The 19,292-nt window shown below is 49.0% G+C and overlaps 5 protein-coding genes across 5 annotated transcripts; 3 read left to right on the top strand and 2 right to left on the bottom strand.

The window, feature by feature from the left end:
• Positions 1–58: 58 nt before the first annotated feature.
• Positions 59–8,241, top strand: N7471_012059 (uncharacterized protein; the record flags this gene model as incomplete). The annotated part of the gene is made up of 12 exons (XM_057284778.1): positions 59–668; positions 723–3,616; positions 3,671–3,832; positions 3,885–4,035; positions 4,092–4,669; positions 4,724–4,827; positions 4,883–5,082; positions 5,146–5,703; positions 5,755–5,806; positions 5,858–7,974; positions 8,033–8,092; positions 8,156–8,241. The coding sequence occupies 12 exons, from the start codon at positions 59–61 to the stop codon at positions 8,239–8,241; spliced, it is 7,572 nt and encodes a 2,523-aa protein (XP_057131044.1).
• A 419-nt stretch (positions 8,242–8,660) lies between these two features.
• Positions 8,661–10,594, bottom strand: N7471_012058 (pseudouridine synthase PUS2; the record flags this gene model as incomplete). Its single annotated transcript, XM_057284777.1, has 4 exons — positions 8,661–8,901; positions 8,973–10,199; positions 10,258–10,461; positions 10,518–10,594. The coding sequence occupies 4 exons, from the start codon at positions 10,592–10,594 to the stop codon at positions 8,661–8,663; spliced, it is 1,749 nt and encodes a 582-aa protein (XP_057131043.1).
• Positions 10,595–11,190: 596 nt separating this feature from the next.
• N7471_012057 (putative transcription factor TFIIE complex alpha subunit) lies at positions 11,191–12,673 on the top strand (the record flags this gene model as incomplete). The annotated part of the gene is made up of 3 exons (XM_057284776.1): positions 11,191–11,285; positions 11,338–11,433; positions 11,512–12,673. The coding sequence occupies 3 exons, from the start codon at positions 11,191–11,193 to the stop codon at positions 12,671–12,673; spliced, it is 1,353 nt and encodes a 450-aa protein (XP_057131042.1).
• A 213-nt stretch (positions 12,674–12,886) lies between these two features.
• On the bottom strand, positions 12,887–14,237 carry N7471_012056 (uncharacterized protein; the record flags this gene model as incomplete). The annotated part of the gene is made up of 2 exons (XM_057284775.1): positions 12,887–14,048; positions 14,104–14,237. The coding sequence occupies 2 exons, from the start codon at positions 14,235–14,237 to the stop codon at positions 12,887–12,889; spliced, it is 1,296 nt and encodes a 431-aa protein (XP_057131041.1).
• Positions 14,238–16,985: 2,748 nt separating this feature from the next.
• Positions 16,986–18,630, top strand: N7471_012055 (cytochrome P450; the record flags this gene model as incomplete). The annotated part of the gene is made up of 4 exons (XM_057284774.1): positions 16,986–17,079; positions 17,127–17,155; positions 17,237–17,446; positions 17,527–18,630. The coding sequence occupies 4 exons, from the start codon at positions 16,986–16,988 to the stop codon at positions 18,628–18,630; spliced, it is 1,437 nt and encodes a 478-aa protein (XP_057131040.1).
• Between the last annotated feature and the right edge of the window lie 662 nt (positions 18,631–19,292).

Below are 19,292 nucleotides of genomic sequence, written 5' to 3'. Positions count from 1 at the left end.
TACCTTCATTTCACGCGTCGTTTCAACTACCCTGGGTCTACTACGCGCGGAAAATGACATGGCTGTACCCCCGCCAGATAGCTCTTACACCCCACCTCACACTCCCTTGATCGAAGAGTCTCCATTCATCAGCGACTCTATGGAGGATCTTGATCCTCAGGCGACCCGGAAACGTCCGCGTCTCGACAGTGGAAGTCGCGTCAGTCCGACCTTGTCGTTGGATGGAACCTCGCGTACTGCCTCCGTCGCACCTGCCTCCGACATGGATGAGGCCTCGGATTCTGGAAATCCAGCTAACAAAGTCACCATTAACACAAAATCTCCTCCATCTGTCATGGCTCCCGACCTCCCTCCCTCCGACCCTGAGCTCCCCGGTAGCGATCTGGAGCTCCTACCAGATACCGACGTAGCTCCCAATCCCATTTCACTTTCCTCCTCATCCTCCTCACCCCGAAGCCCTGAAATCGAAGTTGCTGAACCGGAAGACATCAATCAAGACCCGAATACCTCAAACTGGAAGTCACTGGGCCAAGTGGTGCGGGATCAAGATGAGCCCGAAGTGATAGAGATCCAAGACATGGCTCCTCTTTTCGACTCGTTCCCCAAAGTACACACTGAGATGACACCCCGAGAGAACTTCAAGGCGCTTGGTGATATGCTTGAACATGGTAATATGGGACTCCACTCAACGAGACTTGGCCATATACTAATTCGGCGAACAGGACACCCACGGGAAGGCACGGCGCTTGTTACAATAAAACAATGGCTTCACACTTGTGCGCGCGATATTGAGCGGCTCACAATCGAGGAATTTGCGTCGGATCTAGATTTCTGGGAATATTTGCCCTCCGTCCTGGACCGTCTTTTGCGCAGACAACAAGACCTGCAATTGGATGCTATTGAAGATCTCTCCGGCTTTTTCGAGCAATATCTTCTCGATTATTCCCGCATCGTCCTTCATCTTGTTCGCTTGGACACCACGCTTCTCAGTGCCGTTGATGAAGATGACGAAGATGTCGAAATTCCTCCAAGCACCTGTCGACGATATCTTCATAGCTTTTCTTGGATGTTCCATGGCAACCAAATTCCCTTTTTCCGGGTCCTGGAAAATCAGTCCCGCACTGGAACTTGCAATCTTTCTGCTCGACTGAAAGCTCAGGTCTCAGCCCCTCCGTTTGATGCACCCGGCGCCCTCGTTCAATACGCTTCGCACCTGCTTGCATTGCTTCCGAAGTGTCCGCAAATCGTCACCATGCTTCCAGCCCCTTTGGTCAACATGCTCGCATTGTTTGAATGCGACACGGAGATTGACCAAAATGGTGGTTCTGATTCTCCCGTTGACCTGTCTGTCGATTCAACCAGCCTTCAGCCTTTTTACGATACCGTTCGAGGAATCGACAAAGTATACAACACGTTTGTCGAAAAGAAGTCGCAACTGGCCACCAGTGAATTGAGCGATAGTCTTCTGAACCCAATTTTCCGCAGCTACCGTTTCCTTTGCTTCGGTTACTCGGAATTTTTGCTTCAACTTGCCCAAGAATTGTCGATCCAAGTACCCGAGGAGGCAGATGCAGAGCAAGCCGCTTTGTGTGTTATTTGGACATGGAAATTCGATACCTTGAAAAGGCAAATCATGGAAGGTCGAATGGAGCTTCGTGTCCACGGCGTTGAAATGATGCAATCGGATTTGGTTAGCATCTGGGGTCAAAATGTATCCCAGAACCGCGAGGGGATCGAATCGCCGTTCCTGAAATACTTGGTTGAATATCTTCGAGAAAACAAGATCCTCGATTATCTTGTGGGCATTGACTCACACCCACAGTTGATCAGCCGCAGCAGTAACATCTTTGGGTTTCTGATCGTGACGGCGAAATACACCGACCATGACACGGATGTTATCTGGAAAACCGTCACCGAGAGCCAAGATGATCGCACTGTCTGTGAGGTCATGTCCATGCTCGCACGAACCTTTGCTATGCATCAGTCGAGGTCTAAGGCGTTGCTCTATGTGTGCTCAAAATTACTTGAGTTTCCCTTGGATCGCTTCGACAGTCGGATAATCGATTTCTGTGAGCAGCTGGTGCCTCGAATGCGCGAACGGCCCGTGGATCGCGATCGGGACTACCGCAACATGTCCGGTGATGAGAATATCGATTCTATTCCACTGAAGCTCTGCATCCGCCTAATCCGGGAGAGCTCGGGGGCGAAGGACCTCCCACTGGAACAAAAGGAACTTATGCAGGGATTTGGAACCGAGCAGCTGGGACAGTTCATCAAGGCTGGACTCAACGAAACCGACATGGCAGAGACATATGAGCGCTGCATTCAAGACATTGGAGAGATGAATGAATGCACTGCGGGCAGCATCCAAGTTTTGAATGCACTAGTACCCCGTGATGATGCACGAGAACTTTGGAAACTTGCGACTGATTTCGACTTGACGCGCTTGGTGATAATCGAACTTCACCATCTCGTTACTCAAGACCACGCTAAGCTCAAGGATCCGTCTGCCAAACACGGCTTTTCCTCGCGGGTGGAAATCCTGCGGCGTCTTATTGATCTGGCCCCAGAGACTATCACACCTGATCTCGGGAATACGCTCTGGAAGGAGATTTTCATGTCCGAGAACCTGACTCCCGAGGAGCGTCAAACGATTTGGAAAATGATGGTTGATCTCACCAACCGTACCATCAAAGAGAACCCGTTTCTCGAACTATGCACCCATGAGTATCTACCAGCTGTGCTTCCAAAGGACTACTCGCGCGAGGTGTTATGGTTCGCTCAACAGTCGGTTCACTACGAGATTCGAATCAAATCACCTCCCATTGTCGGGGAAAATGAAGTCATATCTATTCCTGGAATGGATCGAATCTGGAACTTCATACTGACGGCACCCCCACAATCGATCGAAGCCGAGGCCATCAAGTTCGCTATCGATAGCTATCTGGACCACGGTATTGTTCGCAGATCCCCCCGATCGGCTATCGACGCTACTCATATTGCTCTTGTCAATCGCTGCGTGGACCAACTGAAGTCTGCCGCTGTCGCGTTGAAACCATCTTGCAATGGAACAGCCGATGACGATGTTTCTATGGATATCGGCAATTCCAATGGCGATGTCGGAACCGATGAACTTATGTTCAGCCGGTCTTTACATTTCCTTCGTCAATTACTCCATGGATTGCGAACTCGGCCGCAGTATAGCTCACCTCGTGGCTCTCCGCCTACCCTCCCGGAACGTCCCCTGAAAGGCGAACCCATTGAATTTCGATATCAATGTTTCAATGGCGCTTCCATGTCCAAAATCTGTTCAAAGCGCATTGGTGGTCTCTCCACGGCTGCCGAGCTTGTGGAAATGCTCGTGCAACTGAGTCGATTCTCTAAGTTTACTGCTATACTCGGTGGACAGAAGGTCGAGTTGCTGCAAGATCCAGAGGCACTTGTGAAAGACTTAAAGCTCTCTTCAGGTTTACTCATTCTTCGAAAGGCCCCCGATGCCCATGAAATAACGTGGTCTGGGAGACGGCAGTCTCTGACAGCAGTGGACAACGAAGTGCTGAAGCACTTCGACGAGCTGTATGATATGCTTGACCTCAAGGATGATTTGGCTCGACAGGTATGATCCCGTCGGCTCTTCTATTTTAGCTGAACCGACACTTACACTTTGCAGATAATTGACTTCCTGGTTGTCTTCCCGCCTCAAGTGCGGGCCCTCGAACTTGTTCGATCCAACAACAATACCGAGAAAGACATGTTCCCGTTGCAAAGACCCTTCAAGGCCTTGTACTCCTTGAATACATTGTCAATGTGTCTCCACGAGGAGGCTGCAGAGGTGAGTTGGTCGCTTTTGATTTGAACGATATTCGTGCTAAATATCGTTACAGATGTCTCCAGACCAAGCTTTTGTGTCTCATAGCAACCGGGTTTTGGTTGCGTTCCTCACGTCAGATGAATTGTTCAGCTCTCTCTCCGGTAACTCGATAACCACTGTCCTCGCCACTAGAGCCATCGAATGCCTTCTGCTGGCTATATCTGGTATGTCGAATATTAATCATTGTTCAGCCAATGGGCCTTAACTAATTGTGACCTAGTCTATCGCCCGACTGATGATGAGTCCGTTCTTATTACCGATCCAATGTCTTTGGTCCGACGCGTTCTTGACCTGCTTGAAATTGGCCGCACCGGTCCCACAGATCCACCGGTTGGTACATGCGCCCAAAGTTTGATTTGCAATTCTTTTGCGGTCCTAGTCGAGGGCTCATTGCGCGACCTTAACGTCTGGAACGCCGTTAAACAGCATGCGGAGTTTGATGGCTTGATCCTATCTCTACTCCTGGAAGAAGAGCGGAAGCCAATCCGGACTGATATTTTGGAACGCTTGAAGATAATCTGTGGCCCGCTGAAACCGTTTAAGCTGTCAATGAAAAAGCCCGATACGGAATCTCCTACTGCGGAAAATCCCAACCGGATCGACATGCTTGCCACTATTTGGTCTTCATTTTTGCAAGTGATCCCCAAGACCATTGAACATGTTCCCCAGTCGGAAGAGTTCTTCCACGCTGCTTTATGGATGTTCCGCACAGTCGCACAGAAATCGCCTCTGGACTTGATATTCAACGAGTATCTTCAACAATGGAGTGCAGTTATGCTCACTCACCAAACAGAAGAGGTATGTATCTTCATCCCCAAAGACAGCTAAATACTGTTTACTAATGATTTGTAGTTTGTTGGGCGTGAGCCGGCAGATAATTTGATCATCGGGTTTTCTGCTTTGTTAGAATGGTGTCTGGAATTGGCCAACGCCGCGGGCGTTACTTTGGTCACTTTGTACGTCACACTTCTCTGTCTGATCAAGTCTGCAGACATCTAACTGGGGGTTTAGGAACATCGCCGAGGAAATATTCAACAAGTACCTGTTCCCAGATTTCTCTCCAGACACGGTGGAACATGCAGTCCCTCAGGTTCCAGTCATGCACAGCTACACTCGATCGAGTCTTTACAATCTTGTGAGCTTGTTGTGCAAGCAGAGCGATGAGACTTATTGTCAAGTTTTGGAGCTCCTCAACACAAATGTTCCACGAGGTTCGCATCCCTGATTCATGCCTACTGCAGTTTATTTTCACATCAAACTAACTGCAACCCTAGACTCCCATTATCTGGAATATGCCTACAATAGATCGCTAATGCTCCGGTCCCCGGAAGGCTATGCGGGCCTCAAGAATCTCTCGAACACATGTTACTTGAACTCCCTCATGACCCAGCTTTTCATGAATATTGAGTTCCGAGACTTTATCCTGAATCTCCCCATTGCTGATCGGATATCTCAAAAGCTACTCTATGAAACCCAGCGCCTGTTTACATGGATGCAGGAGACTTGGAGCAAGAGCATTGAACCCTCAGACTTTGTGAAAAGCATTCTCACATACGACAACGAGGAGATTGATGTGACCGTCCAGATGGACGTTGATGAGTTCTACAACCTTCTCTTTGACCGCTGGGAGGCTCAGGTTCTCGATACCGAAAAGAAGAAGACGTTCCGGTCTTTCTATGGAGGGCAGCTTGTTCAGCAAATCAAGTCAATGGAATGCGATCATATCTCGGAAAGACTAGAGCCATTCTCTGCGATTCAGTGCGAGATCAAGGGGAAAGCGACTCTTGAAGACAGTTTGCGGGCCTACGTGGCAGGGGAGGTGATGCAGGGAGGTGAGCTAATACTGCGCCCTTGAGGGAGCTCCAATTCTAACGAGCTTTCAGACAACAAATACTCTTGTACCTCATGTGGCCGGCATGTAGATGCTGTGAAGCGGTGAGTGACAATGACATAGTGACACAGACAGATTTCCTGACTCCTATTTAGTGCTTGTCTGAAAGATGTTCCTGACAATTTGATCTTCCACCTGAAGCGGTTTGACTTCGACATGGTGCACATGCTGAGAAGCAAGATTAATGACGAGTTCCAATTCCCTCACCACATCGACATGACTCCCTACACGGTCGAGCATCTCTCTGACCCGGAGCAGAAAATTGCACCGGATATCTTTGAACTGGTTGGGGTTCTTGTGCACACTGGTACGGCCGAATCGGGCCACTACTACTCATATACCCTTGAACGTCCCTCGTCTGGCGGCGAAGCAAATTGGGTCGAGTTCAACGACTCCGATGTCGGCAAATTCGACCCTAGCACAATCGCAGGTCAATGCTTTGGTGGTCCGAGTGAGACGATGCAGTACATGAATGGAGCACCTAAGAACAAAGTGTGGAATGCATACATGTTGTTCTACCAACGCGTGTCCACGATCGAGAAGTCCAAAGAAATCTTCAAGCCAACGAAGCCCAACCTCCCTATACACCTCCCGGTATCAATTTCGACCCAGAACTACATTGCCATGGACAACGAAATGCTCATTCGGATTTACTGTCTTCTGGACCCACAATACGCATACTTCGTGGGCAGATTGCTTCAGCGGTGGCCCGACATGGCAACAGAAAATGTCAACAAGACTAGGGCAGAGTCATTGGCCATCAATGTCGGAATGGACACCATTGAACAATTGGTTACGCGTACTAAGCATTACCAAGGACACCAGGAGGTTTACAGCGAACTCGTCGACATGATCAACAAAAGCCCCAATGCGGCTCAATCGGCTCTTGAGTGGGTTATTAATCGGCCAACCTCAATTTACAATCTTATGATCAAGACGCAGAACCCGGAAATCCGAAGCAAGGGAATTTCGCTTGTCAATTATGCCCTAAACCATCTCCACTTGATGTCCACAAGCCAGGATCTCGATGAAGATGAACGGATCTCATGGCGCGACCGATTCGATGAAGCCATTCAGCAGATTGTGCCCATGGTGACAGCTCTCTGGACCGACGTTCAATCCCTTTTGCGAATTTGGGATGACTACTTTGGCATCTTATTGAAGTTTTGCAACTATGGCCCAGAGATCATCCAGGTCTTACTCGACCAAGGTCATTTTGCTGCCTGTCTGGAGATTCTCTGGATCGATGAGGACGATACGAAGAAGCTGCGGATCCGGTATCCCAATTATGTGCGCCTCTTGAACAAAGGACGTCGGTTCAACCATCTGATTTTGCTGTCATTGTGCTTGGTCTTTCTCAAGCACGTTGACCTTTCGCTCCGTCCAACTCCCATTGGTGGACAACGGCGGTTTTTGAATGGCAAGTTCTCAACCAGCGCCAGAGAAACGGAACTCATCAAGGACGTTGAGAATGATGGGTCTTTGTCTATCTTGCTGAAGCTTCTGAAGCATGAGACTCTTTCGAGGAGCCAGACTACACGCGCGTTCATTGGAGTTCTGTTAGACGGGGAGCCTGACGCAGGTTTGTTGGATGCGATTCAACTGACACTGGAGAATGGCGTCAGACTCGAACCCGCCATCATGTGCACGCCATTCCTGGAGGCAGCCACAACGTTCTGCCAGCGTTGTCCGGAAAAGAGGCGAGTCATGCACATGATCGACTTCATTGCCAAGGGGGTCGAGAGCATTGACAACAGCGGCGGCCTGGAGCATATTGACTTCTTCATGTGTCTCTGTCGCGGTAATAACGAGCGGCTAAATATGGACTCCGCTAATTTTACTGAGGTTGTTCTTGACAATATCTCGGTCTGGGCCCCGACTTTGCTCATTGATAAGGACGAGACTGTCCGTCGCCATATGCAGAATATCCTCGACGAGATGATCTTCTACGATAAGATCGTGGAGGACAACGCAGAGGACTCTGGACAGAATGGCGAAGGGCAGACCATTATCACACCAGAGCGGCGCCATAGCATTTGTCGTCGGCTGCTGAACGCATGCATCGAGCGGCTCAAGTCAGCATTCCTGACCGAACAGCTCAGTCATATTGACGCCAGACTGCTTGAGAACATTACCCCGGTGATCAACTATTGTTTGGCAACTTTTTATGACGACTCTGAGACGGACCAGCAAGAAGTTCAACAGGCCAATGGTATGTTTAACTGTATACACTTAGGGTTCTCTCAGCCCCACTAATACGATCCTCTCAGAACTCCTCTCCCTCCTTAAATCGATGTCGCTCGAAGAAGTCCCTGATGACCCGCCTTCCGGTATGCTTCAATCTCTATCCCTCCTGAACGGCCCTGGAACATCATCTAACCCGATCTCCCTAGAATCGGACATGGCCTCAGTTGAGGAATGGGACGCAAACTCAGCGATCGCATCTGATTCCGAAATGGGGGTCGCTGGATCTCCTTAGACAATGACCTTTCCCGCTGCAATGTGCTTTATGTTGTGTTTCTTTTCCATGCGTTTTTGCGATGTCAACGGATTCAGCGAGCACTATGTGTGCATGTGATTCAAGGCAAATTCTCATACCTCACGGATTTTACGAATTCTTGCTGTTGTTTTTTTTCCCCCTTACGATGATTGTGGTTGTTACTGGCGTTTTCTTTTGCTCATGATGAGCCGGAGTAGGATTTATTTCTACGAAGGGTGACTTTGGACGGACAGGTCATCTACATGCATTTCGCAAGCCTATTTCCGAGCATTGAAATGAAAGAGTTTCTGGTCTCGAGACCTTAAGTCTTTTGAGTGGATTTTATTTAACAAAGTTCGTAGCGCATTATTGTTCATTTCGTTCAATGACGGACTAACACGTATCTTTATTTTGTTTGATTAACCCTCTTGCTCTCCGCCGGCTGGGGCATCGCCCTCATCTTCTGATTCAACCTCCACGGCAGCAAGTGCATCCTGCTGAGCGCGCGGAGCGCCACGAGACCTATTACCAGCTTTGGGGCTGCTGGGGTCAGCAGTGGTAGGTGCAGTTGCGAGTTTAGCCGCTGGAATGCCACCAGAAGTAACATAGAGGAAGTAACCCGCAGGGAAGTGATCGATATGGTTGAAGAAAGAACCAAAGCTGTAGTCAAAGTCAGTATTGTTACCTCAATGCGAAATCAAACGTGGGGATTGATTGGAAAAATATCATACCCGGCACTTTGCTCCTCCTCCCGGAAAATCCGATCATAGATCTCCCGCTGCTTGAACTCATTCATCTCCGCCTCGAATTTCTGGAAATTGAGCGGCTGACGGTCAAGACCCTGTGCCTTGTTATTGTAAGCATCAAAAATAGGCCGCTCAAGCAAGAGGCCCAACCCAGGCGCTTTGGGAATAGCAATACGCTCCCGGCCATAGGTCTCGGTGATCCGGTCTGGATGGCAGCCCGAGCGCACAACCATTGTAGCCATGGCGACCATCTTGCGGATCTGGTGCATCATGAAACTCTGCCCGTGGACCTTCAGGCTTAGCCATTCGGTGCCATCGATGATAATCGGCGTGGTGTTCGCCTTGAATGACTTGATGTGTCGTTTGGCTGAGGGGTCGTTGTGCGTCTTCTGGATCGTGTAGTTGTGGAAGTTCTTCGTGCCTACGTAGCGGTCGAGACATTCTTGCAGGCGGGCGATGCGTGAAGCGGGCGCGCGGTAGTCTCGTTTCGCGGTCAGGTATGCTGCTTTGATGGCCTTGATGGCGTCGATGATGGCTCTTTGGCGGGGGTCCATGACGAAGGGTTTTTGGGCCTCTCCGTTAGCAGGTTGTTCGGTCACGGGCTGTTCGCTGGTCTCCTGCTTCGCGGGTTCCTCGGCTGCCGCGGAAACAACCCCCTTCTCTTCTGCGGGTTGGAGTGCATCGCGGGATTCGTCTTGGTAGAGAGACTTCTCGACGACGCTGCGGATGTCTTCCGGAAGGGTTTCTAAGATCGGCTTGATGTACTTCTCATCAACGTCTTCCCAATAGCTTGCGACCTCTTCCTGTCGAGCTGTGACGGCATCCAACTCGCCTGCCTTGTCGGCAAACTCGATGATCTTCTTTCCAAGATAGGTGCTTGGGTGAGGCGGAAGCAGGCAGTGACTTGGCAACAAATATTCGTAAACTCGGGAATCGCACATCTGGTAGCAGCTGAAACTTTTGCTGGTCACTTCGTAGCCCCAGACACGGATTTGGGGGCTGAGCTCGGCGTTGATTCTCTGAATGATATCCTCATCTTCGACGATCATCTTCAGCGACACAACATTTCCAGCTGCGTGGACACCCTTATCTGTGCGGGCACAACGGACGAAAGATGATTTCTTGGGATCCGCCGCATTCGCCTTGGAAACTGCGCCGACGTTGACGAGGGCCGTGAATAGATCACCTTCAATGGTGCGTTGCCGCTCGTTCCTATACCGTATCTTGTCAGCACAACGAATGATCATACACTGAACAAGAAAATGCTTACAACTGCATCCCGGAGTATCCAGTCCCCGAGTATCCCATGAGAAGCGCAACCTTCTTTTTGGGGCGGCGCTCTTCGCTGTCGATCTCCTCCTTGGAGAACTGGGTCGCGTAGATCGGCAAGTTGACGTCTTCGCCGTTCTCGATCTTGCGACGCTTGGCTTCGGCCTTGTCTTCATGACGCTGTCGCTTATCTATCGCTTGGCGACTTAATTAGTTAGCCGATAATGCGAAGAACGGGAGGGTGCAATTGATGCGCCATACCTCCATTCCGCTCGCCCCATATCGCGGTTCTTACGCCTTCCACCACCTCCGCCTCCTGCTCCTTTGTTGTCGGCCATTGTATCCGTTGGAAGACTTCTGATAGCTCCGCACGAGGTGCAGACGGGTCGCGCGAGAAAGAACGGTAAAATTGACGACTAACAGCGTGGTTCTGGATGTTTTGAGGGAGCGATCGAATCGGAATTGAGCTTATGGGTGCAGTTAGGATCCTAGACAGGTTCCGCTGGCGAATGATCGAGGCACGCATGAAATCAATGTTTCGGGGAAATTTGCCCTTCGACTCCGCGCAGTTACATCTTTTCCATGATCTCGGTACTAGGCCTAAAATGGCTTAGTGTATGGATAAATAACACTAGCCGGATCTGGTCGCATTTACACCTGAGGAATCAACTTTGCATGTGACGTGAAGCTCTGGGCTTTGAACCGGAATTGCGACGCTCATTGTTCACTCAATCAAATAGCTCGGCGTTGCCTGTCGCTCAAGCGCAACTCTCACTTCTGTCGTGGACCCCCTCACTCCTTTCGCTGCGTTTGATCAACGCATGCTTGTCTCGTCCAATATCTGAACACTGCGACTTATCGCCTTGCGCCCCAGTTGAATTCTCTCCCGGCCTTCTTCCAGATCACCATCTTTTGCTCCGGAGCCTCTGCAACCATGGAACTTTCAAAGACGCTTATCCGAACTGTGGCACGTGCCTTTTACGAGACCCGTCACATCTTGGTCGTCGATGCGCTCTTCCTACATTCAGTGTATGATGAGAGTTGATCTCTGTTGATTGGTCACCTTACTGACCAGATACAGCCTTCACGCTGAGGATCTCGCCTTTTTGATGGGAATGCAACAGAAAGATCTTCGCAAGCTTTGCGCTAAGCTCAGAGAGGATCGTTTGATCGGAGTGTATGTCACTTATCCCTGATGTGATCCACAACAAAGGGTTGAAAACATAAAGCTGATTCAGTTCTATGTTGACTATAGGAGCACACGCGCCGAGATACGTGATGGATCTACTCGCCCAGTCAACCGCGAATACTATTACATCCCCCTACATCCGGTTGTCGATGCGATCAAATTCAAAGTCTCCAAGTTGACAGCCATCATCAAGTCGCAGTACACACCGAGCGAGGAGCGCAAGGAATACATTTGCATACGATGCAAATCGGAGTGGACCGAACTGGACGTACTGAGTCTGGTTGGAGACGAAGGGTTCGAATGTCAAAATTGCGGCGCCATCCTGGAACGGACGGAGGATGTCAAGGGCGCAGAAGGGATGGACCGTACGGGCCACGAGAAAAACAGTAAGCTTATGGCACAGCTCGACAACATGCTCAAACTGCTCAAGCAGATTGATTCGGTCGAAATCCCGCCGAATGACTTTGAAACAGCGTGGGATCACAAGGTGGAGGTTATCCGAAACCAGAACACACACCCCGTCCGCGCCGCGATTGCTGTTCCACCCAAGGCCCAGGATATCACACGTCCCAATGCCAAGACGGATGCCGCTGCACTGGAGATCTCTCTCACCTCAAGTGAAGAGAAGAGTGCCGCCGAACAGGCTGATGAGGCCGCTCGCAAAGCAGCACTTGAAAAGCAAAACGCACTTCCGGTTTGGCACACACATTCTACGGTTAATGCAGCCCAGGCTGGCAGTTCCCAGGTGAAGACCGAGGTGGGCACTGTGGTGAAGCCTGAGCTCGCGGATGAGGACCAAAAACCCAGTGTGGATGCCCTGGACGACAAAGTCGCCGCCTACTACGCTGAAATGGAGCGCGAGAAGGCACTGCAAGCTCAAGCAGATGCCAGCAGTGCAGACGATGACTCAGACGAGGAAGACTTTGAAGACGTTGAGGGAATCTCCGGGCCAAGCGGACCGGGTACGCCCGCCATGGCTGGTGGCGTTACAAGTGTCCCTACTACATCTTCTGGGGGTGCTGGCATCAAGCGTGAACTCGAACCGGTTTCCAGTGCCCCTCCATCCTCTGTTGGGACTCCGTCTACTCCTGCCGATGATGGACCTGCGGCAAAGAAAATCAAGGTCGAACCTGATATCAAGCCTGATCCTGATGCCAAAATTGAGGCCGAGGTCAAGAAGGAGGCTGAGGAGTCTGATGAGGACGATGAGGAATTTGAAGATGTATAATGAAACCATTAAAAAAAGCCAACATTGGCGCTGGCGCCGAATAATTATGGCAGACTGGGGAGCCCTGGAGGCTTACAATCGCACCAAAATCCCGCATAGCCATAGCATTGCATTTTACCCAATCTTCAAGACTCCACGAGAAGACACTTGAGAATCAAATTATGTTGACAAAATTGATCGCAAAGAGCACAGAAAATTAACAAAGCAAGCACACTAGATTTTAGCCTTCATTAAATCCTGATAGTAGAGCTTGATGATTCGTCGTGTACTCTCATCACTCTCAGCAATATGGTTCATCACGGAGTAGACGTCCTCCGTTCGACTTCGCAACTGTTCTCTAAAATTGTCGTTTGTGAACAATTGCAGCTCTTTACAGCTTTCCATCAAAGGGTGCCAGCTAAGAGCCACAGTCTTGTCTTCATAAAATTCGAAAGAAGTGCCGAAGAGTACATAGAACTGAGCCAGGAGATGCTGCTCACGGGACTTCCAGTCCAGGTCTTTCCAATTCAAATCAATATCCCCAGGCCTGCGACGTCGCGAAACCGCCGAGTTCCACCACTCTATGAATTGATGCCGTGCTCGTTTCCCACTAACTGCATGAACACAGCCCTTGGTTCCCATAGCCAAATGGGCGAGCAAACGATCAACAACCACGTCGACTGGAACCTCGTCAGCAGATATTTGTGAACTTTGTGCTGCTTTCGTTGCAATAGTGGCCATGCCACCGGGCATCAGTGCAATCACAGCAGCAACGATCGTCACTGGGCTTGATAGAGGCAAGTTGTAACCAGGAATAGGAAAACTCTGGGCCGGTCCGAGGATAGAAGGACGCACAATAAGCACTTTGTCCTTGACACCTCTCTGAGTGAATCGATGCAGAAGAAGTCGCTCTGTCAGGTTCTTTGCGTATGCGTAAGACCATGGGAAGTCATGGGCTTCATAGGCATCACTAGAACCAGTCTCTTGCACTTGTGCCCACTCTTTCATGACGTTTGGATGATGATTGGGATCATAGATGTCTTCCTTGATCTCGACTTCGATGCCTTCGCCAGTTGGAGGTAGGTAGCTGTTGGAATATGCAGTCGAGACATAAACGAAACGATCCAAATTCGGGCAGGTCAGAGCGATGTCTGCCATCCTTTCACTGGCTGTGGTAATCACCTCTGATAGTCCGTCGAGAGACTTGGCAAGATTTATAGAGGATGCCGAGTGAATGATAACATTGACCTCCTGTCGAAGTGTGCTTAATTCGTCCTGGGAAAGCCCGAGGTCGGGGGAGAGGATGTCACCATCCATGACCGTGATGCGATTGGTGCTAAGAAGTTTTTCGACTGTTGCCGATGATAGCGATTCTGTCCATTTTGATCGAAGTTTCCTATAGTTCGAGTCATTTTATTTCTCCCAAGGTTTGCGTCTGAGAATGAACTGACCCTATATCTCCTCTGCAAAGCATATATACGTGACCCACAGATGCCTGCGTGAGCAGGCGATATACAATCGCAGTCCCCAGGAAACCAGTTCCGCCCGTGATGAAGATGGTCTTGTCATTGTAGTAGTCCCACATTTTGGATATGAAATCAGATATCGTACAGAAACTTGTAGATGTAGACGGTATTTATCTAACTCATTACTTTTGACCTTCCTTGGATTTTAGGTTTAGGACGTCATGTCGATTCACCTACATGGCCATATTCTATAGCCCTCACCCATGCAACATTCTCACGAGACTGGTAAACTTACGGTGTGTATGGGCGACGAACTGTGCAAGGCAGAACTTTGGTATTGGTCAATATTGAGTTGCTACTTGTCCTGAGTTTGTCAATGTACAACGTAGATATATGACTATCACTTATTTAAATTTTTTGGGAAGGATAATTGTAGAGTTTATATATAATCTATCAATCAATTAAAAGAGATATCATTTCGTATAGATTAGGTAAACTGAAGGTCGATAAGTAGGGTCGATTCCTAACGTAGGTGGTACAATTATGTCACTGCATATGTTGTACTACCTAGGTACATATGTATGTACAATATCGCCCCCAGGGTTCTGGTGCCCCGGCATACGAGTCCTCATGAAAAGGGGGTGAATAGTACCTACGTCATATTTTGCCGGTAATAGCCAACAAGACCAAAGTCCCTGGTGGCACAGTTCGTGTGGAGCAAATGCCGATTAGAATATTCTCCCTTGTATCTATGGATATTCCCAGAAATATCCTCGATCTGTAGCCGTGCTGACCAGAAACTTGATCTTTGACTAAGATCAACACAGGAGACTGGTTGGATCATCGTGGGTGCCTTCGGATTAGCTTTCAATACTGTTGAATGAAGTCATGTCTCTCATCCAAAGAGGAGAATGGCCATGATACGCGTCACCCGCGGAATGACCGAGGTATACTCTAGGGCCTCTGGCGCGTCTGTGGGAATTAGGCTTTGGTTTACCGGATAGACCATAAACGGTATACCGATACTTCTTGCAGAGTTGATGTTGTGTAACAGTCGATACACGAAGATCGAGAAGTATACTAGCACCAGTGCGCCGATGATGCCGACGTACACGGGAATCGTCTGAATTTGAGACCACGCAAAGCCGGCCTAGCAGAGATAACGTGATAACGTAAGAAAAAGAGAGGATTCAACACTAAAAGATGCACCTCGGGCAAAGTATACGAGCGCTAAGGCGTGAAAACACTTGGTGTATGGGGCGGCACTTCGTATAAGGGTCTGTTCTATGTGAACCACCAGGCACAATATTGAATAGAACCCACTACGAAGTATGGCTTATGATAGGTCCAACCTCTACTTATAGCGGCCTCACTTTCAATATAGTTAGTTACAGCCATACAGAGAAAGGGAGTGTAGTCAGAGTGCGGCCGGTCATGAGTGCTACTGTGTCTATTCCTTGGCTGAAAACAGCTACCCAAGCAAATCTAAGCAAAGTCGAAGATATTTCCGTGCTTTTCCAGATTGAGACTGTTATACGACCTGAAATAATCATCTACTTTGTATTCGGCTAATGACTTCGGAGATATTAGAATGAGATAGGGTTCCATTCTAGGGCTTCTATTCTACCCAATGCCCCTCTTCAAGGAATTTTCTCTACCAGTTAGGGCTAACATTATCAAAAATGACATGCACAAAAATAATCTTCTTGCGGCATTTTACAATTACATTAGGGTCTCGACTCAGAGCTGACAGTCCCGGCATTGTATCGTCGACAATGGCGTTTATTTCAGCCATCGGGGACGCCGTGAGCTCTGAATCAGCCACGATTTCGCACAACGCCCATGCTATCATATTAATTACCCCGGACATCAGCCTGACAATAGCCACCGGATGACAGTCTGCGAATCTCTCTTGAGGGGTCTCGAGAGATTCGTAGAGAGAAGGGAGTCGTGCGAAGAGTGTTGTCCCTTGAGTCATAATCCCGAATATTTGGTAGATTTCTAAGCTCGCCCTTAAAGGGCTTCGATAATTCTCGTTTGAAAACACTGGTATCGAGATCAGTGAGGAACTTTTTCCTAGTAGGCATAAGGCCCATAGAAGGTCCAACAGCAATATACGGACTTCAAGCTTAGGTGATGCATACCCCCGAACCACTTGATATTAGGTAGGTCTAGGGGGTTAACCAAATGAATTCCAATTCAGAATCTTCGGGGTTTGTATCGGCGAGCGTTGGGTTGCACCGGCGCACTTTCGTGTAAGTCAACGGACACGACTGATTGGAGGGTTCTTTGCGTACGATAGTGAGGAAATATACAAATTTGAGCCTTTAGTTGCAAGTTGAAATGCAGTCGGTATGCCCCAATGAAGGGGGAATAAGATAAACAAAGAGGTAGGGAAGAAGGAGTGCTCGCTGATACTTTTGACCATAGACTGAGACTGATTATAACACAAAGAAGCCATGCAGTTCCCAGATAACGATGTAGTAACTCTTGCGGCCCTCGCTGCATATTGCTACCTCTATGGCGTAAAGGAACACTATATCATGGTTTGACTAAACAATGAGATTCTTACGTCTCAATTTAGACATCCCAGGAGTCATGGCGATGCTTTTGGCAAAATGGTGAGCCGGGTACATTTTCACTCAATCTCGGAGTTTCTTATGTTTTGTTTGAGCTATATATATCAACCTTGGAAGTCCTGTCTTTCCATCATTTGGCTTTGCTGGCATAGAAAAAAGTCTCAGTAAAACACGATGGCAGCTACACTATTCTGCCTATTTTTATTAGCAGCTGCCAGTCTTTATGGCTTGGGTCGAGTTATATACAATGTGTTCTTCCACCCACTGCGAAAATTCCCTGGGCCTTGGATGGCTGGGGCCACGTCGAGTTGGAAAGCATACAAGGAAGTTATTAAGCAAGAGTCGGCGGTTCATGAGCTCTTTCATCTCCATAAGAAATATGGTATGAAGAAATTGCGATTATGAGACATTGTTTAACATTCCTAACAGGTGATATTGTCCGCGTTGCCCCGAACGAGGTGAGTTGTCAGAAATCCAACAGTCTACACTTCCCTCTCTGGTTATAAGGCTCAAACAGGCCTATCACTCACCTCTCACAGCTCCATTTCGGAAGCCCAGGTGCGTTCCACGATATCTACCATAGCAGCAAAAGGTGGGACAAGGATACGGGTCTTTACCGAACTCCCGGGGTTTCATCCGGGTCATTCACATTTTTGAAGTATGCTCAGGCAAAGGAACGACGGGAGGTGATTCTTCCCATTTTCTCCAAGAAAGCCATTAATAGTCTTGAACATCTCGTCTGGCGAAACGTAAGTAGTGTATTGCTTTATTTCCTTTTGCTGCCAACCTATATATCTTAACCATTGCTAAATCGCCAGTTCCCAAACAGGCAAACCGCCTTGCATCTTCCATCGCCAAAACCAATGCATCAAAAAGTTCCATCGACCTGCTCTATGCATTTCGATCCTACACTCTTGACACCATAATGTGCTTCACATTCGGCAACTGCGTAAACGCCCTCGATGCGCCGGCATTCAGCGACCCTCTGATTCTAGCCATGGATGCTAGCCTTCGTATGCTGCCCCTCATGAAAAATTTCCCCATGATCCGAGACCTTATCTTCGCTGTGCCGCCGGCCTTGGTCATGCGTCTCATTCCCAACGCTCAAAAACTAGCCCCACGGCTGTACCAGGTCCGGGATCTCGTTCAGAAACAGCTCCAAGTCGTCTTAAACTGCCCTTCAAAGCTCGATACCGTGCCCCACCAGACCCTCTTCCACCGCATGCTCGACGCTGAATCATACCGAAGCAAAGAGGTCCTGAATCTAACAGATCTACACGACGAAGGCTTCACACTCATCTTCGCGGGCGCCAACACAGTAGCCGACACGCTGCTCATGGGCCACTGGCACGCAATGCAGAACCAAACCCTGCTAACCCAACTGAGAACTGAGCTCCTGACCGTCTGGCCAGATGTCGAAAAGCAGCCATCCCTAACAGATCTCGAGAACCTACCCCTCCTCACGGCAACGATCAAAGAATCCCTCCGGTTTATTCCGTCCGGCGTATCGCTAACACGCGTTGTTCCCCCAGGAGGCGCAGTGATATCAGGGAAGCATATCCCCGGCGGTACGGTAGTCGGAATGGCTATTTTGCACGTGCATCAGAGCGCAGAAGTGTGGGGTACGGATGCGCTTGTATTCCGACCGGAACGTTGGCTGCAGAGCGTGGAGCAAGAAAATGCCCGGAACGGGAAGAGTGAATTGGATCACTGGCTCGTTCCGTTCAGTCGGGGGCCGCGCATGTGCTTTGGTATGAACTTGGCCTGGGCGGAGATGTACATCGCTTTTGCCACTATGATAAGGCACTTTGACTTGACTATTGACGGCACGACGGAAGAGGATATGCAATGGCGGGAGTGCATTGCGGCGTACTATCCTAATAGACACTTGCATGCGTGGTGTCGCCCGGTTAGGTCTGGGAAGATGAAGTAAAGAAGAGGTGGTGTTTATATAGCTTTGTGGTATGAGACACACATTTTAGTGTCCCTAGACAAGCAGGGATCGTAATTGGGGCTTGGGAAACCGGAGATCATACCAGAGAGATAGGTAATAGGTATTATCGTGCAGTTTTGAAGATAAAAACTATTCTACGTACACGAAGGACATATATTTGCTTTGAGACATAGGCTGTGATTAAAGGCCTGAAGTAGCCGGTTCTCCCTAAAAATCAGACTTGTAGATAAACCCCCCTAAACGTACACTTAACCACGATAGAGGATATGTACTCACTGTATGATCTCTATCCCCGATGCAATTGGCAAGGTTGCTGTCATCAACAGCTTCCACCTGGGCAACTAGGCAAGGTTCCTTGCCCGCTAATGCAATTTGGAAGTTATGCTGGCATTTAGAGTCATCCTTGGTCAATGGCGAGATGACAGGCTCATTAACAAAAAATGAGCTTCCAATAGGTTTACTACGTGTGTAACCGACTTGTGCTTTCACTCCCGGGTCTACTGGCGTCTTGTTCATCAAAAATGCCCTAGAATACAGTCAAGGGTAATTCTGATCACTCTCGGGGGAAAAGACAGTAAAAGCATCAAGGGCTATTATAAAGTCCGATGGACTGATTTGTGATGTTTTACACTCTCGGTGTC

The sequence above is a fragment of the Penicillium samsonianum genome, assembly GCF_028829775.1.
Source record: "Penicillium samsonianum strain IBT 33392 chromosome Unknown utg000007l_segment0_segment0, whole genome shotgun sequence".
In the NCBI taxonomy this organism is placed as follows: domain Eukaryota; kingdom Fungi; phylum Ascomycota; class Eurotiomycetes; order Eurotiales; family Aspergillaceae; genus Penicillium; species Penicillium samsonianum.
Note: the sequence above shows the minus strand (reverse complement) of the source record. Positions and strands in the feature narration are given on the sequence as shown.